The 25,049-nt window shown below is 50.6% G+C and overlaps 2 protein-coding genes across 5 annotated transcripts; both read right to left on the reverse strand.

Moving 5' to 3' along the window:
• Rcn3 (reticulocalbin 3) lies at positions 1-8,584 on the reverse strand. Of its 3 annotated transcripts, none has more exons than XM_021167662.1 (7): positions 8,467-8,584; positions 7,814-8,061; positions 5,751-5,953; positions 3,917-4,089; positions 2,208-2,268; positions 655-854; positions 1-452 (listed from the first exon to the last, which is right to left on the reverse strand). In XM_021167662.1, exons 2-7 carry the CDS (start codon positions 8,053-8,055, stop codon positions 345-347), a joined length of 987 nt encoding a protein of 328 aa, XP_021023321.1. In that variant the 5' UTR covers positions 8,056-8,061; positions 8,467-8,584; the 3' UTR covers positions 1-344. The 3 variants fall into 3 exon arrangements, with proteins under 3 accessions (XP_021023321.1, XP_021023322.1, XP_029334937.1); XM_021167663.2 differs by having other exon boundaries at positions 4-452; positions 8,476-8,584; XM_029479077.1 differs by lacking the exons at positions 7,814-8,061; positions 8,467-8,584 and having other exon boundaries at positions 9-452; positions 5,845-5,932.
• Positions 8,585-9,364: 780 nt separating this feature from the next.
• On the reverse strand, positions 9,365-20,099 carry Fcgrt (Fc fragment of IgG receptor and transporter). Of its 2 annotated transcripts, none has more exons than XM_021166927.2 (7): positions 19,922-20,099; positions 19,279-19,549; positions 18,686-18,943; positions 18,182-18,457; positions 11,388-11,657; positions 9,948-10,064; positions 9,365-9,663 (listed from the first exon to the last, which is right to left on the reverse strand). In XM_021166927.2, exons 2-7 carry the CDS (start codon positions 19,343-19,345, stop codon positions 9,554-9,556), a joined length of 1,098 nt encoding a protein of 365 aa, XP_021022586.1. In that variant the 5' UTR covers positions 19,346-19,549; positions 19,922-20,099; the 3' UTR covers positions 9,365-9,553. The 2 variants fall into 2 exon arrangements, with proteins under 2 accessions (XP_021022586.1, XP_029335973.1); XM_029480113.1 differs by having other exon boundaries at positions 18,674-18,943.
• Positions 20,100-25,049: the final 4,950 nt, after the last annotated feature.

A 25,049-nucleotide genomic window follows, 5' to 3' on the forward strand; every position in this document is an offset into this window, starting at 1 on the left:
GAGCAGGGGACCCCAGCAACAGCTTTTATTGCTCCTAGGCAGGGCAGGTTAGCTTGTGCTGTTGACATTCAGAGTTCAGATTGTGGTTCAGTCAGGGTGTGGCCCCGCGTCAGTGCTGGGGATGCTATCAGTGGGTGTCACTTATCTTTGAGTGCCTGAGTATCCTGGGCAGGTTGGGGAGCCCCAGGGCTGGTGACAGGGGTCTCGGGGAGAGAAGGTGACTGAGGGCCCAAGAACCAGGAACACCAGAGCCGAGTCTGTGTCCTGGGGGCGGGGCTGGCTGCAGTGGCCCCGCGGTTGTCCCCCATTTGGTCATGGGGTCGGAAGTCTGAGAGACCTGGGGATCAGAGCTCATCATGGTGCCTGGTCAGATCCTCACCGTAGTTGGTGGCCTGGCTGCCAACGAACATGTTCCAGTTGTTCAAGATCTCAGCTTTGCTCAGCCGGCCATCCTGTGGGCAGAGGGGTCAGCAGGAGGCAGGGCCCACAGGGGACATCCCCACTAGGCTGTCCCTAGGGCCCCTCCGCTGCCTGGCTGCTCTCCTCTAGGCCTCAGCCCCCATCTGTTTCTCCGGATCTGTCTCTCGGTCTCTTTCCTTTTCGCTCTCTGTTTTCGGACCCACCTGCGTGCAGGCAGTAGTAGCCCAGGCTCACCTTGTCCGTGTCACTCTCATGCAGCAGGTGGTTGGCCTCCACCAGGGGCTGGTCCTGGGACGGAGGCAGCACCCAGTAACCGACTTCACTGCCATCCAGTCGCCCGTCCTTGTTCAGATCCCGGAACTCTCGGAACTGCTGCCGCTCTGTCTGCACCCAGGCAGGTTCCTCCTCCCCAGGCTCCTCGGAGTACAGGTCCGCTGAAGGGGATGTGGGGGTGGGGGAGATGAGGGCTAGAACAGCCCTGGAGGCCTGGGAGACCTTTGTCCTGCATCCCAAAAGCCATCTTCCCGGTACCCACACGCCTCCCTCCGCATTCTTCCCTCTGGATCCCATCTGCACACACACCCACACACCAGCCGCCAGACCCCTTGGTCATTCATCCTACATCTTCTGTCAAATTTGTTTCAGGGATAAAACATGTTATTTAAAAAGATTTAGAGGGACTGGAGAAATAGCTCAGCAGTTAAGAGCACTGACTGCTCTTCCAGAGGTCCTGAGTTCAATTCCCAGCAACCACATGGTGGCTCACCACCATCTATAATGTGATCTGATGCCCTTTTCTGGTGTGTCTGAAGCCAGCTACAGTGTACTCACATACATAAATCTTTAAAACAAACAGACAAAAAAGATTAGCTGGGTGTGGTGGCTCACGCCTTTAATCCCAGCACTTGAGAGGCAGAGGCAGGTGGATTTCTGAGTTCGAGTCCAGCCTGGTCTACAGAGTGAGTTTCAGGACAGCCAGGGCTACAAAGAGAATCCCTGTCTAGAAAAAAACAAAAACAAACAAAAAACAAACAAAAGATTTAGAAAGAAAACCCAAGGGAAAAAATAAAGCACTCATTTCTTATAAATGTCATAAACACATGATGTTCAAACAAAAATGTCTTCCTTGCATATTGCTTGCATGGAATACTTCATATATAAAAAATCCCGTGAGTTGGGGCTAAAGACATAGCGCAGTTGGTGGAGTCCCTGTTTAAAACAAAGCCCTGGGTTCTGTCCCAGCACTGTGTAAGCAGGGCAAGGCTGCGGTGCCATGGACCCAGCTCTGTGGAGGTGGAGGTCTGGGGATCAGGAATTGAAGGTGTCCTTCACTTCATAGCAAGTTCAAGGCCAGCCTGAGTTACAGAAGACTTAGCTCAAAAAAAAAAAATTTTTTTAAGCCAGCAAAACCATATTTTATCCTCATTAGCACCTCCCTGAGTCAAACAGCCTGAGGCTAGCACAGGGCTGGCTGGCCAGGCTGAAACACTTCAAATGGCCCTAAACAGGTCAACTGGAGAGAGACACTGTTAGGGAAACAAGACAAATCTTGAGTCTGGTACAACCAACAAAGCCCCTGAGCTATTATGAGCCCCAGGCTGTCCCCAAAGGGGCCTCTCTGGTGCTTTCTGCACTAAGTTTCCAATGGATGCTCCCTGGGCTCGGCATGCAGTTGATTCTGCACACAGTGGGGCTTGATTCATACAGCTTGAAGAGTGAGGACCGGACCTCTGCCCTCCTTGGTGCCAGGAGATGGCCGGCCTCAGGTGGGAACAGGCTTTTCTCACCGATATACTCTTCCACCTGCACGTAGCCATCTTTGTTCTTGTCAAGGTCCTCCAGGGTCTCCTGGGGAGAGGCATTGGCGTGAAGGGTCAGTGTACCTACAACTGAGCACTACCCACCCAGGGGAGGAGAGGCGGGGCCGTGGGATGTTACTGGGATGGGATGTACTTGTGTCCAGTGGAAGGCAGCCAGGAACCCCCATGTCCAATCCTGCCCAGCTTTGTCTGGTTTTATGAGATAGGCTCTCATTGTGTAGTCCTGGTGGGAATATAACTCAAGGCTGGCTTTGAACTCACAGACCTGCCTGCTCCCGAGTGCTAGGATTAAAGGCATGTGCCACCACTGCCCGGCTCATGGATGATGTATTTTTATGTATATGGATGTTTTGCCTGCATGCCTGTGTACCACGTGCATGCAGTCCCTCCAAAGCCAATAAGGCCATCAGACCCTGCAGAACTGGAGTTATTCTGGGGCTGAGAAAATAACCCCAGCTTCTGCCAGAACAGCAAGTGCTCTTAACCGTTAAGCCATCTCTCAAGCATATGGACCATTTTTTGGCACATACACCAACACGTCCTCTCTTCATGCTATCTGTCCTAATTTTAAAAAAATGGTTTCTGGGGTTGGAGAGATGGCTCAGTGGTTAAGAGCACCAACTGCACTTCCGAAGGTCCTGAGTTCAAATCCCAGCAACCACATGGTGGCTCACAACCATCCATAATGAGATCTGATGCCCTCTTCTGTTGCATCTGAAGACAGCTACAGTGTACTTAGATATAATAATAAATAAATCTTTTTTAAAAGAAAGGTTTCGGCCTGGGCAGTGGTGGTGCACACCTTTAGTTCCAGTGCTAGCAAGATCAGCAAACTCTGTGAGTTCAAGGTCTGCCCGATCTACAAAGTGACTTCCAGGACAGCCAGGGCTACACAGAGAAACCTTGCCTCAGAAACCCAGATAGATAGATAGATAGATAGATAGATAGATAGATAGATAGATAGATAGCTCATCACAATTAGCAGTGGACCCCAAGAGACAAAGCAAACATACAAGATCCCGGTAGCTACCACACAGGCATGAAGACCTGAATTGCATTACTCAAAACCTGCGTAAGATGGGCCTGGTGGCACACTTATAATCCCAAAGCAGGGGGGGCAGAGACAGGAGGATGCCTTGGGAGAGCTGGTCAGCCAGGCTAATCTGATCAGCAAGCCCCACATCCTGGTCAATACCTAGTTTCAAGGAACAAATAGCAACCAAGAGTGGAGCCATGGCCCAGCGGTGAAGAATGTGTGCTGTCTCACAGACGGCCTGAGTGCAGTTCCCAGCACCCAGTGGGCAGCTCGTGACCACCTGTAACTCCAGGTCTAGGTGGTTCAGCGCCCTCTTGTGGCCTCTACAGCACCTGCACGCCCAGCCATCTTTCCAGTAAGTACATTTCATATCTGGTATCTGAGATGTGATTAGATCACAGCGTGTTACATGTGCATTTCAAATAAACTGTGTTCTCCTGGGTCTGGACACAATTGGTGTTCACATGAGGCTCTTCTTAGGATATGGTTGCCTGGGGACAGGCTGGAGATTGGACACCTAATGGAACACAGGTGCCAGGCACTGGATGGGGAATAGACATGGTGGGGGCCTGGAATCCTTGTGAAGGATGCTGGGACCCAGGACAGGTTTGGGAAACATGTTCTCCACAATGTTACTCACTGCCACCACGATGTCCCGCATGTGAGGGAACTCCTCCGGATGCAGAAAAGCCGTCAGCTCTTCCCGAGTGGCCATGGAGTCGCCATCTTGGTCGGCTACCCGGAATCGCCGCTCATCCCGAGCCAGCATCTTCTTGTAGGTCTCGGCATCCTCCACATCATGAAACTCCTCTCCTGGGGAGGGCAGATGTGGGTGAATGTGCGGTCACAGAGGCGAGAGCTGGGACTTAGGAAACAGAAGGACCCAGCTAGTGGAAGGACTGCCACAGAATGTAAGAAGTGACATGTGTCAGTCACATCATGGGTGTGTGGGCAGGTCTGTCATTCGCGATACTTAAAAGACCGAAGCAAGGGAATTGCGAGTTCAAGGTCAGCCTGGGTAACTAAGCAAGACTGTCAGCCCAGCAGGGAGCCCCTGCCTAGAATCCCCCAGTGAGGAGTGGGGATGTGGCTCAGCCTTTCCTAGCTCTGGGTTCAGTCCCTAGAGATGTAAAATAATTTTCATGTGTAATATACTCAGTTCCCTGTATCTGGCTATGACACAGTCAGTGACGTCATAGACTGACTCCGCAGCCCCGAGAATGTCCTCAATAGTCTCCATCTACGATCTTTTGTTTTTCTGATGGGGTTTCACTGTGTAGCCCAGACTGACATGGAGCTCACTGGGTAGCCCGTTAGTTCACAGAGACCTGCCTGCCTCTCCCTCCAAGTGCTGAGATTAAAGGGGAGCTGCACCATCCCCACTCCCCAGTCTACTTTCTGTCTTGTCACCTACAATGCTCCACTTGGTCCTCACACAAAGCCAAATGATGGTCTTTTCCATTTGTCCACTCTTCTGAATGTACAATGACATGGACTGGGAGTGGACACTGGCCTGGTTAGCCCTGAAGTTCTTTTCTGATACAGTAAGTGACTGACTCTGACTCCATGACAGACAGCAGGGAAGGGCTTTTCTCCGGAGGAGGGACAGCATATGTAAAGTGCAGAGAACTCAGGAGCTGAGGAGATCTGGACTCCACAGAAGAAACTTTTGGGGTAGAAGCCCTATCAACACAACACTGAAGGTGGGAGAGACTAATAATGAGGCATCTGTCTGTCTCCTAAGGTCCCTGGAGGATGGACAGAGTCACCTGTGCTATGCCTATCCTTGAGCTCTGGGCTATCCTCCTGCCTCCACGTCTCAAGTGCTGAGACTGAGGAAGACTGCTAACCAGGTGTGCTGGCTAATTTTATGTCAACTTGACAGAGGTCAGAGTCCTCTGAGAGGAGGGAACCCCAGCTGAGAGGACGCTTCCCTAAGACTGGGCCATAGGTAGGGCTGTTATGGTCTCTTTCCTAATGCTGCTACCCTCTAATACAGCCCCGCAAGTTCTGGTGACCCCCATAAAATTATTGTGTTGCTACTTCATAACTATAACTTTGCTACTGTTATGACTTGTGGTGTAACTATCTGATACACAGTATCTCTGATATGTGACCCGCCCCCAAAGGGGTTGTGACCCACTGGTGGAGAACCAGTGCTATAGGGAATTCTTCAGTGATGGACCCCAGACGTAGAAGCATAAGCCAAACAAACCCTTTCCTCTCCAACGTGCTTTCGGTCACAGTGTCTCATGATAGCACTAGTAACCCTAGCTAAGACACCAGTGCCACGGATGGGTCTGGATAACAGGGTTAAGCATTAAGTATTCCTGCCACGAATGTGAAGTCTCCAGTCAACTTGTCACATAGATTGGATTTCAGAAGGAAGAGCAAATGACATTTGAAATGGAGGGGAAGTATCTGGGATAAGATCCTAAAAGTGAGGTCAAAGGGCAAAGGCGAGGTGGGCATACCGGGCTCATAATGGCCATAGGTGGCATTGCGCAACTCCTCCCAACCCACGCGCCCGTCGCGGTCCGTGTCGTAGGTGTGCCAGGCTGCGCTCACCGAGTCACGGATGTGCCGCTGCTGTGTGTGCGCAATCCACGCGCGGAGCTCAGCTAAGGACACCCAGCCGTCGCTGTCCCCAGCAAGGTCCATGCGGTCTACGATCCGCCTGCGAGGGGAATGAATGTCAGTCTCTGGCCCTGCCCAATGAGGCCCTGCCCCTACAGTTAGAGATGCAGTCAATCTCAACCCTGACCCCACCCACCTAGGCCCCTCCCTGTCATATATAGAGTTACCCTTGTACCTATATAAGACAAAAATGGGGACTTGGTGATGGCTCAGCGGTTAAAAACCCTGGCTGCTCTTGTAGGAACCTGGGTTTGATTCCCATGAGCCCCACGAGGCAGGTCACAAGCATCTCTAACTCTGGATGCAGGAACCCATTTTCCACTTTTGGCCCCTGTGGGCATAAGACATGTTAATGGTTAATGGGCACACATGAAAAATACCCACACAAAAAAAGAAAAAGAAGGGCTGGAGAGAGGGCTCAGTGGTTAAGAGCACTAACTGCTCTTCCAGGGGTCCTGAGTTCCTTCAATTTCCAGCAACCACATGGTGGCTCCCAACCATTTGTAATGAGATCTGACACCCTCTTCTGGTGTGTCTGAAGACAGCTACAGTGTACTTAGATATAATAATAAATCTTAAGAAGAAAGAAAGATAAGGGAGAAAAATGTCACCCAAGGTCTGCAAGCAAACTGGGGTGGGACTCCGAATGAACCCAGGAGAGGAACTGTCTGTTTTCTGTTTGGTAGTTTTTAACGGATTGTTGGGGGTTTTTGTTTGTTTGAGAGAGGGGGTATCATTATGTACTCCTGGTTAGCTTGAAACTTACTCTGTAGACCAGACTGGTCCTGAACTCACGGAGATCTGCCTGCCTCTGCCTTCCAAGTCCTGGGATTAAAACTGTGAGCCAGTGCAGGACCAGGAGAAGCTTTACCATTGATAGGTTTCACCCACCCCTAGGTCTTTGCCAACCCTGACTCCGCCCCTTGCCCTAGCCACGCCCCTCAGAGACCTGGGTCACAGGCTAGGAAAGAGTAGAAATGCTAGGAACTGAGGGAGCTGCATCTATTAATCTTAGTACCAGGCCCATCTAAAAGCCTAGCCTGTCCCCTACAGGAGTCCTAGAGGAGTTAGTTAGTTGGATTAGCACCCGGCACAAATCAAGACCCTCTACTCTAGCCCCGACCTCTAAGCGCTGCACAGACCCTAGCAGGACTTGAGCTTTAGTGTGAACAGGGTGTCTGGCCTCTAACTTTACCCCAATCCTAGAGTGCCACTGTCTCTATTAACCTTGAAGCTCCGCCTCTCACCATCTCAGGGCCCGCCCCTCTTTCAAGTTCAGTCTGCCCACTTCCCTAGATGGGCTGATCAATTTGGGGCTCCTCTCTCTCCAGCTCTGCCCTGCTACTATTTGCCCAGTTTAAAATTAGAAATTGCCATCACATTAAAGACACAGGTCTTTAATCTCAGCACTCGGGAGGCAGAGGCAGGCGGATTTCTGAATTCTGGACCAGTCTCGTCTACAGAGTGAATTTCAGACTAGCTAGTCCCACAAATGAAATTCTATCTCAAAGTACTACTAATAATGAAAATAATCAAGCATATTTGCACGAGTGGCCTTCTTGTCCCGGGCCCATGCTGTCTGTGTCTGTCACCTAGAAACGGGGCAAGCCCGTCCAGTCCAGTTGGCATCACTCATTCCAGGTCAACCTGATCTCTGACCTTGGCATCTTCCTCAAATCCCATGTCTTCAGTCTCTACCGAGAGTCGGTGACCGGATGTCCAGACAGAGGCATAGGGGGGACTGAGGTAGAGGGAAACCCAGGGGTTGGTGACACAGGTCCCCCACAGCCTCAGGTTTAGCTCCGCCTTCTCCCAGGAGGTGAGTGCCACAGTTTTGTCTTTTCAGTGAACTTCTCTCTCCCCACCTCCCACTTCTGCCCCGCTCCTCGCATCCTCCTACCCAAGTCGGGCCTGGCTTTCCTCTGGGCTGAGTTTGTCAAATTCCTTGGCCACGTCTCGTCCCAGGAACGCCTCATGGTCGTACTGGAAATTCCCGTGGGCGTCATCGTGGGGGGCCTCGCTCAGGGGGGTTCCATGATGCACCCTACCCTGGCCATGAGGTCCTGCATCAGGGGATGGCTTCCCGAGGGCCCAGCGCCTCAGCAGTAAGAGAAGCAACAGAAACGACCATCGCCACATCATCGGTTCCTGGGGAGAGGTGAGGACCAGCGGTCAGGGATAAGACTGGGGGGGGGCGGTCTGAACCAGAGATAATGTCGGAGAACTTTGAAGGGGGCAGGGTAGAGGAGGCTGCCTAAGGCAGGGCCGATAAAAGCGCAGGCTGCAAAAAGTTTTGTGCTCAAGAAAAGTCGGCAAAAAGAATAGAGAATTTGAAGGCAAAACAACCTCTGGGGGTGGAATCCGAGCCTCAGAGGAGTCTCAGAGCAGAAAGGGGGTATTTCAGTTAGAGACGTGGCGCACGTCCCACCCAAAGTTCAGGGGATGGTGGTGGCCGAAAGCATCATGCAGGCTCCTCTGTGCTGCCCCCAGGCTGGACCGCGACCCCCACCCTTCCACCCACCCCACCTTCACCCCACCATCACCCCACCACACCTCTGTTACCCGGCCTGAGTTAGCTCCCTACGCTGAGCTCTGCTTTCGCACAAAGATGCCCAACCTGGCCAGGTTCCAGTTAAGCTCCGCCACCAGCAGTCCAGAGGCTGCCGCCCTCTGACCAATGACTGCGCAGGAAGGCCTCAGGGGCGGAGCCAATAACGACCCCCTTGCCACGTCCACAAGGCCGAACTCCAGACCCGAAGGCGTGGTGGGCGATAAGGCTGATGTTGAACTACAACTCCCAGCAAACATATGGGCCGACTGCACGACCACCTCCAGAGTCTCTGGCCCCAGGGGATTAAGGGAAATGTATTTTTTAAAAACTCTTTCCATTTCTTAGATCCGTTTCAGAAAAGAGGAGGTCGGGTTTGGTTGGCTCACTTGGAAGACAGAAGCAGTCTGTCTCTATGAGTTTGCCGCCAGCCAGGACGACGTAGAGAGACCCTTGTCTTAAAAACAAAGTTGGGGGGGGGAGCGCGGCTGGAGAGATGGCTCTGCAATTAAGAGCACTGACTGTTCTTCCAGAGGACCAGAGTTCAAGTCCCAGCAACCACATGGTGGCTCACAACCATCTGTAATGGAATCCAATGCCCTCATCTGGTGTGTCTGAAGACAGCTGCAGTGTACTCAGATACATAAAATAAATAAATGTTGAAAGAAAGAAAAAAAGAAAGAAAGAAAGAAAGAAAGAAAGAAAGAAAGAAAGAAAGAAAGAAAGAAAGAAAGAGAGAAAGAGAGAGAGAGAAACAAAGCCTGGTACAGTGTAGGTATCACATACATTATCACATACACAACTCGGTCTATAAAATGGCCAGGCTGCACGATAGCAATCAAGAGGCGTCTATATGATCTTTCCCAGACTCTTGCCTGAAACTTGAGAATAACGATGCACACACAGATTTGGGGCCAAATTTATGTGGAGATGGAAAACAACCATGTACATTAAGAAGGGAAACTGAAGCAGGCCACAAAAGCAGGGATCCACGGGAGGACGTCGGCCCCAGGCTCCCTCAGGAGGCTCGGAGACAGTTCAGGAGGTCACACAGCCCGAGAGGCTGCAGTGGGCAGGGGGCCCGAGTCGGCATCAGGAAGTGGCTGGAAAGGCATTTGCACCTTGAGGTTCAGCTTCGGGGGGCAAGTTCCCACCAGGCAACAGGTCGCCAGAGTCATCGCCGCTGAGAGAAAGCCATGGGGCTGAGAGAGAAGAACAGAGGTCAGCACAAGTATCTAAGGTCTCACCCTCCCAACACACCTGACAGGGCCACTCTATGGCCTCTGCTCCCATCTCTTTTCCCAGGGTGGTCAAGGGACTCTCTTGTCTCTATTATCTCTCTCCCTCCCCTCTTTCTCGCTGAGTCGCTACTTCCTGCCACGCCCCCCAACCCTGCACATGGCCTCACCATTCCCCAATTCTGCACACGAGGCCACTCCCACCCAATCCTGCACACGGCCCCGCCCCTCCCCCATCCTGCATATACCTGGCAGACCGCTGCGCATCCTGCCCCACAGCAGCACACCGCCTGCGATGGCCACTACCACCAGTAATATACCAAGAACGATTCCAACCACAGGCACAGAAGATCTGGCTGATGAATCTGCAGCCAGAAATTATCAGGGAAGAAAGGAGTTGATGATTTCTCGGAGACCCCCGGAAGCATGTATTTGAGGGTGGGAGTATGCGGAGAAAAGGCCCTGGGTCTCATGTGTTTCCACACTGAATATAATCCCAGCACTCGGGAGGCAGAGGCACACAGATCTATGGGTTCGAGGCCAGACTCCTCTACATTGTGAGTTCCAGGACAGCCAGAGCTCTACAGAGAAACCCGGTCTCAAAAACAAAAACAAAAAGAAAGAAAAAAGAGAAAAAAAGAGTCAGCCACTGTGCTGGAGAGATGGCTCACTGTGAAGAGTGCTTGCAGAGTTTGGTTCCCAGAACTCATGTCGAATTCCAGGAGTCCTGAGCCCGACCCTCCATAAATCTAGGCTGTCGAGGTTCAAGGAGTGAAGGCATTGCCTTTGCCATAAAGCCCGGTGACCTAAGTTTGATCCCCAAGGCTGACAACCACAAGTTGTCTTCTGTCGCCACAAGTATCCCATGGCACAGACTCACCTCTGCTCTCCCCTCTCACACAAAGAAAGTGGGAAAATTAAATACATATGGATACACTTAGATATAAATCTGAAGAAGAAGAAGGAGGAGGAGGAGGAAGGGGAGAGGGGGAGGAAGTAGGAAGAAGGAGGAGGGATGGAAGGAGGAGGAGAGAGAAAAGGAATAGGAGGAGAAGGAGGGAGAGGAGGAGGAGGAAGGGGAGAGGGGGAGGAAGTAGGAAGAAGGAGGAGGGATGGAAGGAGGAGGAGAGAGAAAAGGAATAGGAGGAGAAGGAGGGAGAGGAGGAGGAGGAAGGGGAGAGGGGGAGGGGGGAGGAGGAGGAGACCTATATTGAGAGAACAGAGCCACACTGTGACAGAAATTGGTGAGAACCCAACGGAGGAAGGAGGAGCAGTCACAGGACAGTCAACAAAGTTGGTGCTTCACCAAAGCCATGGCAAGAACTGTCAGAGGCAAAAGTGAATGGTTAAACACCATGAAGACCAGTAGCAGCAAGACTCATCATGGTCAGACTCAGGGGGAACTGGCCACAGAGCTAATGGAGAATCAGAAGCCAGGAGCAGAAACAAAGAAGACAGTGGGGCTGGAGAGATAGATGGCTCCGCGGTTAAGAGCACCGCCTGCTCTTCTAGAGGTCCTGAATTCAATTCCCAGCAACCACATGGTGGCTCACAACCATCTGTAATGCCCTCTTCTGGTGTGTCTGAAGACAGCGACAGTGTACTCACACACATGAAATAAATAAATACATCTTTAAAAAAAAAAAAACAAAACAAAGAAGACACTGAGGCTGGAGGGGCAGCCTCACCTAGGTCCACAGTGAGAGGCTGTGCCAGCCCCTCATGCTCCACTTGACATTGGTAATGGTGCTCATCTCCACGTTTGACCTCCAGCAATGACCATGCGTGGAAAGAGCCATCTCCATTGGGACCAGTGCTGCAATTCCCAGAGCCTGAGGCTAGCCCATTGCGCAGGAATCGGAACTTGAGCTCCGGTGGGTAGAAGGAGAAAGCAGCACAGGTCAGCACGGAGGAGCCAGAGTTGCCAGGACGGGCCTTCAGGCGCATAGAGGGCGGCTCTGCAGGGACACAGGCGATGGGATGGGCCAGCAGTTAGGCTAGGCTATGACCTCACCCACCCACCCCACCCCCACCAAGGCTTGGGGTGAAGCTTGCCGTAGACAGACTCCACTTCCCTGTATCAGCACTGTGCTGACTTGGAGGGCTTCCCAGAGTGACAGACACCCCACCCTGTTGACCCCACCACTGCACCCCCTTATTTTGGTGTATGTGTGGCATGTGCATGGGTCAAGGCCACAGGTCAATTGCAGGCTCCTTCCTCTTTCGCTCGTTGCATTTTTTTCCCCTTTATTTTTTCACTTTGTGTGTCTGGGTGCTTTTTAGCATGTGTGTCTCTGCACCACATGCATGCAGTGTCTGTGGAGGCCAGATGAGGCCATCAGAGCCCCTGGAAATGGAGTTACCCATGGTGGTGAGTTACCCTATGGGGGCTAGGTATTAAATCTTGGTCCTCTGCAAGAACAGGGAGTGCACCTACCCCTGAGCCATCTCTCCCCACATCCACTTTTTTTGGGGTTTTTTTTTTCGAGACAGGGTTTCTCTGTGTAGCCCTGGCTGTCCTGGAACTCACTTTGTAGACCAGGCTGGCCTTGAACTCAGAAATCCGCCTGTGTCTGCTTCCCAAGTGTTGGGATTAAAGGCATGTGCCACCACGCCGGGCTCACTTATTTTTTTGAAACAGAGCCTCTCCCTGAACCTGGGGTCCTCCCTTTCAGCCATGCCAGTGGCTGGTGAGGCTCTGTCTCTGCCAGACCCATCCCTGCAGCTACAGACATGCAGCAGTATGCCCAGCCTTTGCAAGGGGACCTGGGGATCAGAACCCAGGTCTTCATGCACAGCAAACTCAGTGCTCACAGTGCCTCTTCTCGTGCACATTTATTTGTTTCACAACTGAATTTCACTCTCAGCCCAGACCAGTCTTGAACTTATTATATAGATACAGATGACTTTGAATTCCTGATTTTCCTTCTTCCACTTGCTAAAAGCTGAGAGACAGCAGGTGTGTGCCGCCATACTGGTTTATGCAGTGCCAGTGATGGAGCCCATTTAAGCAAGCTTTCTACCAGCTGAGCCCCAACTCCTCCGTCTACCTGTTTCTAAATGGGGACTTAGTGCACATCTCTCTAGTGCTGTGACCTAGTCGTGGCCCTGGGAACACGTTAGTGGATATATAGAGCAAAGAGACGTGACTGTCCTAGCTGGGTGCCCACACCAGTGATCCTAGCACCTGAGGAGCTGCGGCTGGAAAATCATGAGTTTCAAATGAGTTGGATGCTGTTGCAAAAACTGAGACCTGCGGGTGGGGTGTGTAGTACATCTTGAATCCCAGCATTCAGGGAGCAGAGGCAGGTTGATCTCTGTGGATACCAGGGCAACCTGGTCTACATAGCAGTTCCAGGCTAGCCAAGGCTACATAGTGACATAGTGAGACCAAGGGAAGAAAGAAAGAAAGAAAGAAAGAAAGAAAGAAAGAAAGAAAGAAAGAAAGAAAGAAAGAAAGAAAGAAAGAAAGAAATAGAGAGAGAGAGATTGTGGTTGGGGATGTGGCCCGGTTTCTGGTGTGAAGTCCTGGGTTCCTAGGTTTGATCCCCGGCACACTGACATTGGTCATGCATGCTGGCGTACACCTGTAATCTCAGCACTCCAGACTGGAGGTCAGAGGATCAGGAGTTCAAGGTTACTTTGATGAAATAGGAAGTTTGGGGCCAGCCTGGGCTACACAAGACCCTGAATCAACAGCAATAAACCCCTAAACAAAATGAAGTCCATGGGGATCTGAGACCCCAGAAAGGCTGTGCATGGCGGAGGCGTTCCCTCCGTCCAGGGTGGGTCTCACAATCTTGGTTCTGCTCTGGTTCTCAGCAGAAAATAAGCTGACAGCTTCTTAGGAAGGGGAAGCTAAGTCGCTTCCCCGAAAGAGGGGCCTCACTGGCATCTAGGAAGACCCGGGGCACCGGCTCTCTGCCACAGAGGACCGGACCTCAGTCAGCAGTTCTGTGTCCTGCCTTGTGCTTGCTATTGTTTTCCAGTGAGGATGACTTCCTGTGGGTAGCTGAGAGACACCCTCAGTTCTCCTGTTTTCCAGTTCTGACCCTGAGGGTTCGGAGAGTCAGCCCAGCCTTGGCTTCTGCTTAACAGAAAAAAAAAAAAAAAAAAAGGAAGCACCTTTGCCCCAGAAATGTAAGCTGGGTGGCCAAGGCAGAGGTGCTACAGGCTCACCAGTTAAGCCACAGAGTGAGCTGGGAGTCAGCCTGGGAAACTTAGGGAGACCCTGCCTCAAAATAAAAAGTCAAAAGAGGGCCAGTGAAGCGCCTGAGAGACACAGCTTAGCCGCTAGAGCGTTTTCTGTTTTCTCTACAGAACTGAGCTCAATTCTCAGCATTAACTGGGCGACACTTACCCACCTATAACTCCAGCTGCAGACGACCTGATGCCTTCTGGCATCTGTGATCCCATGCACCATATATGTACACATACATCCATAGAAATTAGCAATAAAATAAACATAGTCAGAAAAAGGATTGAAAAATACAAGAGGGCTGGTGACATGATGTAAAGACACCTGCCGACAAGCCTGGTGACCTGAGTTCCATCCCGAGAATCTACATGGCAGAAGGAGAGATCCAACTCAGGAAGTTCTCTGACCTATCTACACACACACACACACACACACACACACACACTCACACAAGTAAGTAACCTTAAAAATATTTTAAGTCAAATGAGCGTCAACGGTATGCTCAATGTTAGATCCTAGAATTCCCCAGTGAAGGGCTGGGGCGTGGCTCAGTGGTAGAGCCCCTGCCTTGTTTGTATGTATGGAAGGAAACAGTAACACAACCTAACACCTGGTACCAGCGACTGTTAAGAAGAACAAAATCACACATAGACACAATGTAGCAACTGTAGTCAGTACCTGTAGAACCTGGGACGGTTGTCAAGGGGAGTGCAAAGTGCAGATACCCTACCACATTTCTCTTCCTTTTTTCTTAGCCCTGGCTGGCTTCAAACAGAGATCTCCCTGTCCCTGCCTCCGGAATGCTAGCATTAAAGACATGTACCCCCACACGGGCCACCATGGTTTTCCTGAATAAATGAGCCCAGAGCTAGAGAGGTGACTCAGCAGGTAAAATTAGTCAAGTAGTGAGTGGCTGCTCTTCCAGAGGACTCAGGTTCAAGTCCCAGCACCCATGTGGTGAACAACTCCTAACCATCTGTAACTCCAGCACCAGGGGACCTGACGCCCTCTTCTGGCCTCTTTGAGTACTGCATGCACGTGATGCACAGACATACATGGAAGCAAAAAACATAATAAAAAAATTTTTTTTGCTTGTTTAATGGAGTTAGCTATCCTATTTGTGGACACTTATCCAGAAGTTGGTATCAAAATTTTAGGGACGGGCAGTGGTGGCACATGCCCTTAATCCCAGCACTTGGGAGGCAGAGGCAGGTGGATTTCTGAGTTCAAGGCCATCCTGGTCTACAGCGTGAGTTCCAGGACAGCCTGAGCTATTCAGAGAAACCCTGTCTCGAAAAACCAAAAATATAAATAAATAAATAAATAAATAAATAAATAAATAAATAAATAAATAAATAAATAAATATAATAAAAGCAAAACAAAATTTCAGGGAAACACTGGCCACTATCCTGCATTGTAGGATAACAGCCAAACAGGACTGAAGAGATGGCTCAGTGGTTAAGAGCATTGACGCCTTTTCCAAAGGTCCTGAGTTCAAATCCTAGCAACCACATGGTGGCTCACAACCATCTCTAATGGGATCTGATGCCCTCTTCTGGAGTGTCTGAAGATAGCTACAGTGTACTTACATATAGTAAATAAATAAATCTCTAAAAAACAAACAAACAAACAAACAAACAAAAAAAAACAGCCAAACTACAGAAACAATGTAGACACTCTCATCAGATAAAGGAAGATAGATGCAGGCTTCCAGGATGGAGTACTATTTAGCCATAATTCCTCAAGCTGGGGGAATGGCTCAGCATGAAAAAGTGTTTATTGCACAAGCATGAGGACCCAAGTTCAAATCCTTAGCACTTATGTAAAAACTTAAGCATATCTTCATAACTGTAACTCTGGTGCTGAGGATAGGGGCAGAGGAAAGAGGACCAGTGGGGACCTGGCTGGTTGCCTGTGTAGCTTCAGGCTCATCAAGAGAATCTGGGTGAAGAACATATGATGGAAAGAGACACAGGAGCCACCTTCTCTGGCTTCTGAGCATGTGGACAGATGCTCATCCCATACACGGCACAGGTGTATCACACACACACACACACACACACACACACACACACCACCTCCACCACCACCACTCACACACGCTAAATCACAGATAAATAAGTAAACGTAAGTTTTAAAACCTAAAACAGGGCTGGTGAGATGGCTCAGCGGTTAAGAGCGCTGACTGCTCTTCCTAAGGTTCTGAGTTCAAGTCCCAGCAACTACATGGTGGCTCACAACCATCTGTAATGAGATCTGACTCCCTCTTCTGGAGTGTCTGAAGACAGCTACAGTGTACTTACATATAATAAATAAATAAATAAATATTAAAAAAAAAAAAAACTAAAACATGGCCAGCCGGTCAGCGGTGATGCATGCCTCTGATCTCCAGAGCTTAGGAGGCAGAGATGGATGGATCTTTGAGTTCAAGGCCAGCCTGGTCTACAGATTGAGTTCCAACACAGAGAAACCCTGTCTCAAAAAACCAAAAACCAAAATCAAAAACCAACCTAAGCCGGGCGGTGGTGGCGCACGCCTTTAGTCAAACCAAAAAAAAAAAAAAAAAAAAAAACAAACCAACCTAAAAGATTGCTCAGTGGCAGAGCTCTTACTTGGCAAGAGAAAGGACCTGAGTGCAATCCCAAACTGAGCCAACTAAGTGAGAGGGACAGAGTAAAAATCTCACAGGGGCTGGGGCTGGAGAGGGACTAAGGGCTTGCTGCTATTTAAGATGCCTCAAATTCAGTTCTGGCACCCACACTGGGCATGTTATAACTAACTGTAACTCCAGCTACAGGGGATGGAACGCCCTCTTCTGACACTCAGATGCACATACAAATATACATGAGCACATATAAAAAGTAAATACAAGTATCCTACTTTTATTATGTGCGTGTATGTGTGCGCAGGTGAGTATAGGAGGCCATGGAGGCTGGTGATGGCTTCAGGTCCCCTGGCCCTGGAATTATGGGTAGCCAGAAGCTGCCTGACTGGGAGCAGAACTCACACCCTGTGTGCTCTCAACCACTGAGCTGAGTCCAGCCTTAAGATTTGTTTTTCAGAAAAGGATGTCATAAATACAACACTCGAGGCTGTGCTCTGGTCTCCACACACATGAGCACACACACAACTCAAATGCAGACAGGCTGAAACTTGGATGGAGAAATGACAGACCTTCTTCACATCCAATTTGTTAGAAAGAAAAGCAAGAGGATCTATACATTGAATGGAAAGCTATAAAACTCCTCCAAATATACACAGAGACCTAGGTCATCCTGGGCTGGGAATGACCTCCAAGCAAGATATACTAACAAAAACACAGACCTCAAAAGAGGACGGGGGACTGGAGAGATGGCTTAGCAGTCAAGAGCACTGGCTGCTCTTTTAGAGGTCCTGAGTTCAAGTCCCAGCAACCAAATGGCATCTTACAAGCACCTGAAATGGGATCTAATGCCCTCTTCTGGTATGCAGGCATACACGCAATCAGAACACATATACAAAAGTAAATAATCTTTAAAAAAAAAAAAAGATTTGCTGGGTGGTATTGGCGCACGCCTTTAATCTCAGCACTTGGGAGGCAGAGGCAGGCAGATTTCTGAGTTTGAGGCCAGCCTGGTCTACAGAGTGAGTTCCAGTACAGCCAGGGCTACACAGAGAAACCCTGTCTCAGAAAAAAAAAAAAAAGATTTGAAGATAACTTTAAAAGAATGAAGGAAAAACCATCAAGGAAAGTGTGTTTGAAACACTTATTTGGTAAAGATTTGGGTCCACAATATATAAAGAATTCTTGGAAGTTAACAAGAAGAAAAAGACATGGAAAATCCTAGCACTTGGGAGGCTGAGACCAAGAGGATGACAAGTTTGAGGTCACGTGGTCTACATTGGAAGAGTCTGTCTAACTATAACAACAACAGACAAAGAAAAAGAAAAAGCAGCCTGGCACAGCAGCACACTCCTTTTGTCCCAGTTTGTACTCAAGAGATCTCTCTGAGTTCAAAGTCAGCCTGAGACCCCGTCTCACAAACAAGAACAATTAGTTGGGTGTGGGAACACACTTATGTCAAGCCAGCACTTGGAATGGGCTAAGAGGATCAGGAATCAGAGACCATCCTCAGCTACACGATGAGCTCATGGCTAGCCTGGGCTACATGAAAGCTAGCCTGGGCTACAAGAGACCTTATCTTAAAGAAGATCCACTGGGATAGGCGAGAGGGTTTGTACTAAGGAGGATGCTGGGAGGGCTTTGAGCATGGCTGTAGAGAAGGGACAGAAGATGGGCTCACCCTTCCACTCCAGGTTCCGTCTGCCCCTCTCCAGATGGCCTAGCAGTCGCTCTGGACAAGAGCTCAGCAGGAACTCGCTCTCCTTCCTGGCCGCATCAGGCTGCTTCATCCACAGATTAGCAACGATTTCCGTCTCGGGCCACTCCCCAGTCCAGTTGCCGGTTCTTGGGTTGAATTTCATAAACTCCTCACCATTGAGAGCAAACACAGCCATGGGCACTGAGGAATTATCCGAGGCCAGTTCACAGCCCAGCAGGCCCTGCAGTGTGAAGGTCCCTAGATGCCAACACGCAGGCAAGCAGACTCAGGAGCAAGGGCCAGCCTTCCTCTCTTCTCCTCCCTCGGACCTTGAGGTCCAGACCCCAACCTTCCCCCTTATTCCTAGGGTTCAGACCTAATCCTCCCACTTCAGTCCTAGGGCTCCAGCCTCCTTCCTTGACCCAGGAATCCAGACCCATTATCCTTCCTCAAACCCAGGCTACTGAAGCTCACCCCTCTTCTGACCATTTAATATCTTCTCCAGGGTCTTGAGGGCCTCCAAGAAGAGCTGTTCTTTGCTTTTGAGGTCTGTGGTCTCCTTCTCCCAATACCAAGACACCTGATTTTCCCACATCCAGGCCCCACAGGGGTCAGCTTCCTGCCGCAGGCTGTTGTAGGTTAGATACTGCTGAGGACCCAACCAGCCTGTGGCCCAGAAGGAGGGAAGCCCCGTAGATGGGTTCGACACAGCCGTGAGATGATACATCAGTGGGGGGCGGGTCTCTGCAGAGCAAACAGGAGAGTCTCGGGTCACGGACTGCACCGCGCCCCACAGAGGTGCAGAATGAAAACTGGACCCGATCTGAAGTGCCATGATCCTCCAGAGAGAAGGGGACAGACACCCAGAAAGGGAGCCAGACGGACAGACGGACAGACACAGAGACGTGCCTGAGATTGTCAAGTGTATTTGACTCAAATTCACAGAGAAGTTACCCACAGTGAGATTTCCATGAAGGCTAGGACATCATGGAAAAAGTGGACTTATTGTCCCTCTTCCACTCTTTGGCTCTTTTTCCTGTCCCATTCCTGACACACTCCAGGTCCTGGTGGCCTCTTACCTGAGCCCCAGGTCTGAGGCAGGAGGACCAACAAGAGGCTGAGGACCCAGGGCAGGGGCATCCCCATTCTGACAGGGTGACCCGGAGTGGAAGGGACACGTGACTCCTCTGGACCCCGCCTTGTTGATTCTTCACAAGGTCCCTGTGGACTCTTCGTAGACCAGGACGCTGGATGGTGGGATGGAGACCCAGTCCAAGACGACAGACAGGAGTGTTCCTCTGTGAACTTTCACCTTCTCATTTGATCCACTTTAGTTAATTAATTACAGAGCTAGACAGACCAAAATTTGTCTCAGACTTCTGTTATTTCCTTTTTCTCCGCCCTCAGACCCGAGGATCCAGGCCTTCTCCTCCTCCCTCATTCCCAGGGGCTCAGATTTCAGCCTCAGGAGCCCTTAAACCCAAGCCAGGAGTCCAGTTCCAAGAATTCCTCCCTCAGATCCAGGAGTCCAGTTCCAAAATCCTTCCTCAAACCCAAAACCCTAGGCTCTGGCTTCCTCCCTCAGACTCAGGTGCCCCAGGTCCTGCTCTCCTTCCTCAGACCCCAGCCTCCTCTCTCCCCCTCAGGTCATAACACTCCTCCCTCAGACCTGGAGCTCCAGGCCCCAACCCTCTTCCCTCTTGGGGTGCTGGTCCCTCATACCTAGAGAACCAGGCCTGGGCCTCCTCCTCTGACGCTCAGCCTGTTCCTCACAGAGGCCCTCTTCCCTCTGCCTGCAGCCGATGGATCCTCTGCTTAGAGCCTCCAGTTCTTCTCTTACATCCTGTCTGTACACAGTTAGGACTGGAGAACTCTGAGGGCATCCAACTCCACCCACTAGCTCCTAAGCACACCCCTGGGCCTCTGTCCAGCCTCTCTTGAAGTTCCTGCTGTATCTGGTTGGAAGCCTCCCAGGGCAATCGTCATTAGGCCTGCCTCCCAAAACAGCTTCTATGTTTACTCGTTTGGAGCATTTTGGGAGTAAACTCACAGCCCTGGAAAGGCCTGCGCACTGAATGTGACTTTAAGACACCCCAGGAGTTGTGGACTGTGGGTGTGGCTCGGTCATGGCACGGTTGCCTAACACACAAGGCTTGGCAGCAGCCCACTCCCAGCTGTAAGCCTGCTCTGATTTCTTCCATGTGCCAGCACTTGAGGTGGCCCCAACCCTGCCTACACACTCTGTGATGAGAGCCTTTGCCTTTGGCCCCCATCTCCCACCCTGCTGCCTACCCCAAGATCTTGCAAGAAAAAAAACACACAGACACACAGAAAGACACTGACAGACAGGTAGGTTGACAGGGTAGATAGACAGCAAAGAAGAAAGGGGGTGGGCGGCAGCACATGCCTGTAATTCCAGCACTAAGGATGGAGGCGGGGAGGCCAGGGGTTCATGGCCGGCCTGGCCAAGAGAGGGAGATTGACAGAGCCGTGAGAGGTCCACTGGTGGTTAGCAGATGGATCAACAGGCTGAAGTAGATGGGCAAAACCGGTGTGGCGGGGCAGGCCTGGAACCCACACACTTGAAAGACAGAAGCAAGGGTCTGGAAAGTCTGGAGCTGACAAGACAGCTCAGCAGTTAAGAGCACCTGCTGCTCTTGCAGGAGATCCGAGTTCGGTTCCCGGCACCCACATGGTGGCTCACAGCTGCCCATAACTCCAGTTCTAGGGGGTCTGACAATTTCTCATCTCCCTGAACACCAGGCAGGGATGTGGGGCACGGGTATACACACAGGCATGAATAAAATAAATAAATCTAAAAAACCTTTTTAAGGGAGAATAGAAAGTCAACCACTCCTACCTGCCTTGACCTCCCTCTCCCTCTGGTCTATATCAAGTGTGTGTACAAAGTGTGTGCGTGTGTAATAATGGTGGTGGTGGTGGTGGTGGTATCTGTGGTGGCAGCAAAGGGGTAGGGTAGATGTGTCAAGACAGGAACTCATGCAGCCCAGGTCGACCATGAACTCTTGAAGCCCAGCCTCCAGCTCTTAAGTGCTGGGATAACAGGCCTCCTACGGACTGGGGAGAGGGCTCAGTCAGTAAGTGTGTGCCTGCCAAGAATGAGGACCTAGGTCCTGATCTTCTGGTGCTAGCCTCCCCTGTAAAAAGCTGCGTCTGTGGCTAGAGAGATGGCTAGGTGATTAAGAGCACTGTCTGTGCTGGTGGTGGCTCACACCTTTAGTCCCAGCACTCAGGAGGCAGAGGCAGGTGAATCTCTGAGTTCGAGGCCAGCCTGGTCTATAGAGAGAGTTCCAGGACAGCCAGGGTCACGTGGAGAAACCCTGTCTTGAAAAACCAAACAACAACAACAAAAAAAACCACTGGCTGCTCTTGTAGAAGACCTGAGTTTGGATGCCAGCATCCAATCCACATGATACTCATACCCTCGATCTGTAACTCCAGCTCCGGCGGCGGAGGGCACTGTACTCAGCACGCACAGACACAGAGAACCAAGCAAATCCAGGAAGTAAAACTGAAAAAGAACAGGAGTGGCCGCTCACGCCTTTAACCTCAGCACTCAGGACACAGAGGTAGGCAGATCCCTGTGAGCTCAAGATTAGCCTGATCTACACAGTGAGCGGGAGTCAGGTGTCCACAACAGCAAAAACCATATAAGGTCTGGGGCTTTGGTTATTTAATGAAGTAAATCTACTTGTCTAGAACGCAGAAGGACAACAGAGTTCAAGGTCATCCTCAATTACATAGTAAGTTTGAAGCCAGGCTAGGTGGCAAAGGACCCTGCTGAAGGGAGGGAGGGAGGAAGGAAGGAAGGAAGGAAGGAAGGAAGGAAGGAAGGAAGGAAGGAAGGAAGGAAGGAAGGAAGNAAGGAAGGAAGGAAGAAAGGAGGGAAGGAGGAAAGAAGAAAGAAGGATTGGCAGGGAAGTGTTCATGGGAAGCCTGTCACACCAGAGTCTAAAGTCTGCTGACAGCTGAGAGTCAAGCCACAATGAAGTTAGCAGGAATTGCCGTGGCCGTTGTGATAATGGAGACACCCTTTTATGGAGAGAGGTTTGCGTGGTGGCGCACGCCTTTAGTCCCAGCCCTTGGGAGGCAGAGGCAGGCGGATTTCTGAGTTCGAGGCCAGCCTGGTCTACAAAGTGAGTTCCAGGACAGCCAGGGCTATACAGAGCTTGAAAAACCAAAAAAAAAAAAAGAAAAAAAGAAAGAATACTAACACAGCAATCAGCTCCACTCAATGGCTGTCACCAATGACCTTTCTCTTCCCATATGGAAACCCCAAACTTCAGGAAAGTCTTACAAATCAGTCCGGAACCTTTGTCCACAAGGAGAAGCTGGCTTTCTTCCCTTGTGCAACGCTAGAGTCTCCAGTTTACCTCCTCAGCTATCACCCTCCCCAGAGCCTTCCAGGAAGCACTCTGACTTCACTTAACTAAGAACGAGGTGGAGAAGGACTGTCTCTTCAAAAACACACTACACCGAACAGCAGCCTCCCAACCCCTGTGTATGGTTACAGTTGAGACTCCCCTTGAGAAGCCCAGGTCCCTGCTTGGGCCCTCCCCCTTAATGCCTCTTTTTCTATGATCGTCCTGTGCACCAATTTGTGTTTGAATCTCTCCCGTGGAGACGGCTGGCTCAGCAGGTAAAGGCATCTGCGACGGAAGCCTGAGGATCTGAGTTTGACCCCTGGAACCCATACAAAGATGGAGGGGGGAGGGAGGGGAGAGAGAAAAAGAGAGAGGCAGAGTTGTCCTCTGATCTCCACATGTGTGGTGTGTCTCTCTTACCACATGTGTATGTGTGTACACATGCGCAACAATGCATTTAAAACTTTGGGCCAGGCGGGCATGGTGGCCCACGCCTTTAATTCCAGCACTTGGGAGGCAGAGGCAGGCGGATTTCTGAGTTCAAGGACAGCCTGGTCTACAGAGTGAGTTCTAGGACAGCCAGGGCTACACAGAGAAACCCTGTCTCAAAAAACCAAAAAAAAAAAAAAAAAAAAAAAAAAAGTTCTAAAAGCTTAGACCACATCTACAGGCCACCCATGTCCCTGCTGCTGTCCCCTGTTCTGTGGCTTCACCTCGGTGCATCTAATAACCAAGTAACGTACCACCACCACCTTCTGCTATCTCAACCCTGCCCCTGGCATGGCATTTCGGTGACCTGTATGGGGACTGGGGACTTCTCTTCTTTCATCTCTTGGCCACTTTTTCCTAGGGTGCCTGAGGAGGTCAGTTCAGAGTCCACCCCCTCCAGAAGGGGGGTACACACACCCTAGAGTGAGTAACTTGGGCTTAGCCAGGCTACCCCAGGATCTCACTGTAACCTCAGGGGTACAAGCTGGCTGAGGAATTTCTTTTAGCCCTTGTAAAGAAATCCCTTCTATTTCTAAGGGATAGATCCTGACTAAGGGACACTTTGTTGATGGCCCACAGTATCCTGCTAGGGTAAGCAAGGGGACACTTTTCTTCCAATTCACCCTCCGTGTGGTTGATTGACATCTCCACCAGGGAAACTCCACATTGTCTTTTCTCTTCTCAAGCTTTTTGTTTGTTTGTTTGTTCTTGTCTTGAGACAGGATCTCACTCACGGAGCCCTGGCTTACCTTAACCTTCTCCCTCCCGAGTGCTGGGACTATGGGGATGCCCTGGTTTGCTTCCTATTGCTGGGATAAGTGCCACAGTCAAAAGCAGCTTGGAGAGGAGAGGGTTTATTTCATCTTTCACATCCCTTCGTGACTGGAAGTCAGGGCAGAAACTCCAGCAAGAACTTGGAGGCAAAGAACAGATGCAGAGACCATGGAGGGGTGCTGCTTGCTGCCTTCCTCTCGATGGCTTGCTCAGCCTGCTTTCTTACACAACTCGGGACCACCTACCCTGGAGCAGCACTGTTCTGTGTGCTGGGTCCTCCTCCATCAATCAGAAATCAAAAAAATGGGGGCTGGTGAGATGGCTCAGTGGGTAGGAGCACCCGACTGCTCTTCTGAAGGTCCAGAGTTCAAATCCCAGCAACCACATGGTGGCTCACAACCATCCGTAATGAGACCTGACACCCTCTTCCGGTCTGTCTGAAGACAGCTACAGTGTACTTACATATAGTAAATAAATAAATCTTAAAAAAAAAAAAAAGAAATCAAAAAAATGCCCCCACAGACCTGCTCACGGGCAGACTCTCAGTTCCATCTTCTCAGCTCAAGTTTACAGGAACTAACACCACAAACCACAGCCCCAGATTAACTTCCAACTGAGCTGGATCCCCAAATCTTCTATCTCTTCCCTAGCCCAGCATTTCCCATCAGCGTCCAGAGCACAGAGGCACAGCCATGGTTGTCCCGCCTGCTCTCCTCAGACAGGTTCCCCAGCCCTCTCTCCAGCCCCACATGGCCTGTTTGTGGCCAGTTTAGTTTACCAATCTCCCCTAGTGACCCCTGTAAGCTAAGCAGCTATGTTCTTCTGGTGCTTAGCATCCACTCTCTGAGGCCTCATTCTCAAGGGACACCAGTTAAAGACCCAGCTCAGTCAAGTGAGCCTGGGTCTCAGTCCTGGTGTCAGGGAAAGCCCACTGCATCTAGGAATAGCGTTTCAGCGGCAGCCATATCTTCAGAAGGACCTAATGAGCCTCCTGTCTTCTCTCTCCTATGAGTCACCTTTGGGGTGTATAATCAAAAATTGGAGCTTGAAAATATAGTTCAGCCATTAAAGGGTAAGCCTCATAAGGAAAGTGTCTAGAGTGCAGTTTCCAGGGCCCAGGAAGAAGGGAGGGAGGGAGGAAGGAAGGAAGGAAGGAAGGAAGGAAGGAAGGAAGGGAGGGAGGGAGGGAGGGAGGGAGGGAG

This window comes from Mus caroli, chromosome 7 (assembly GCF_900094665.2).
Source record: "Mus caroli chromosome 7, CAROLI_EIJ_v1.1, whole genome shotgun sequence".
Lineage (NCBI taxonomy): Eukaryota > Metazoa > Chordata > Mammalia > Rodentia > Muridae > Mus > Mus caroli.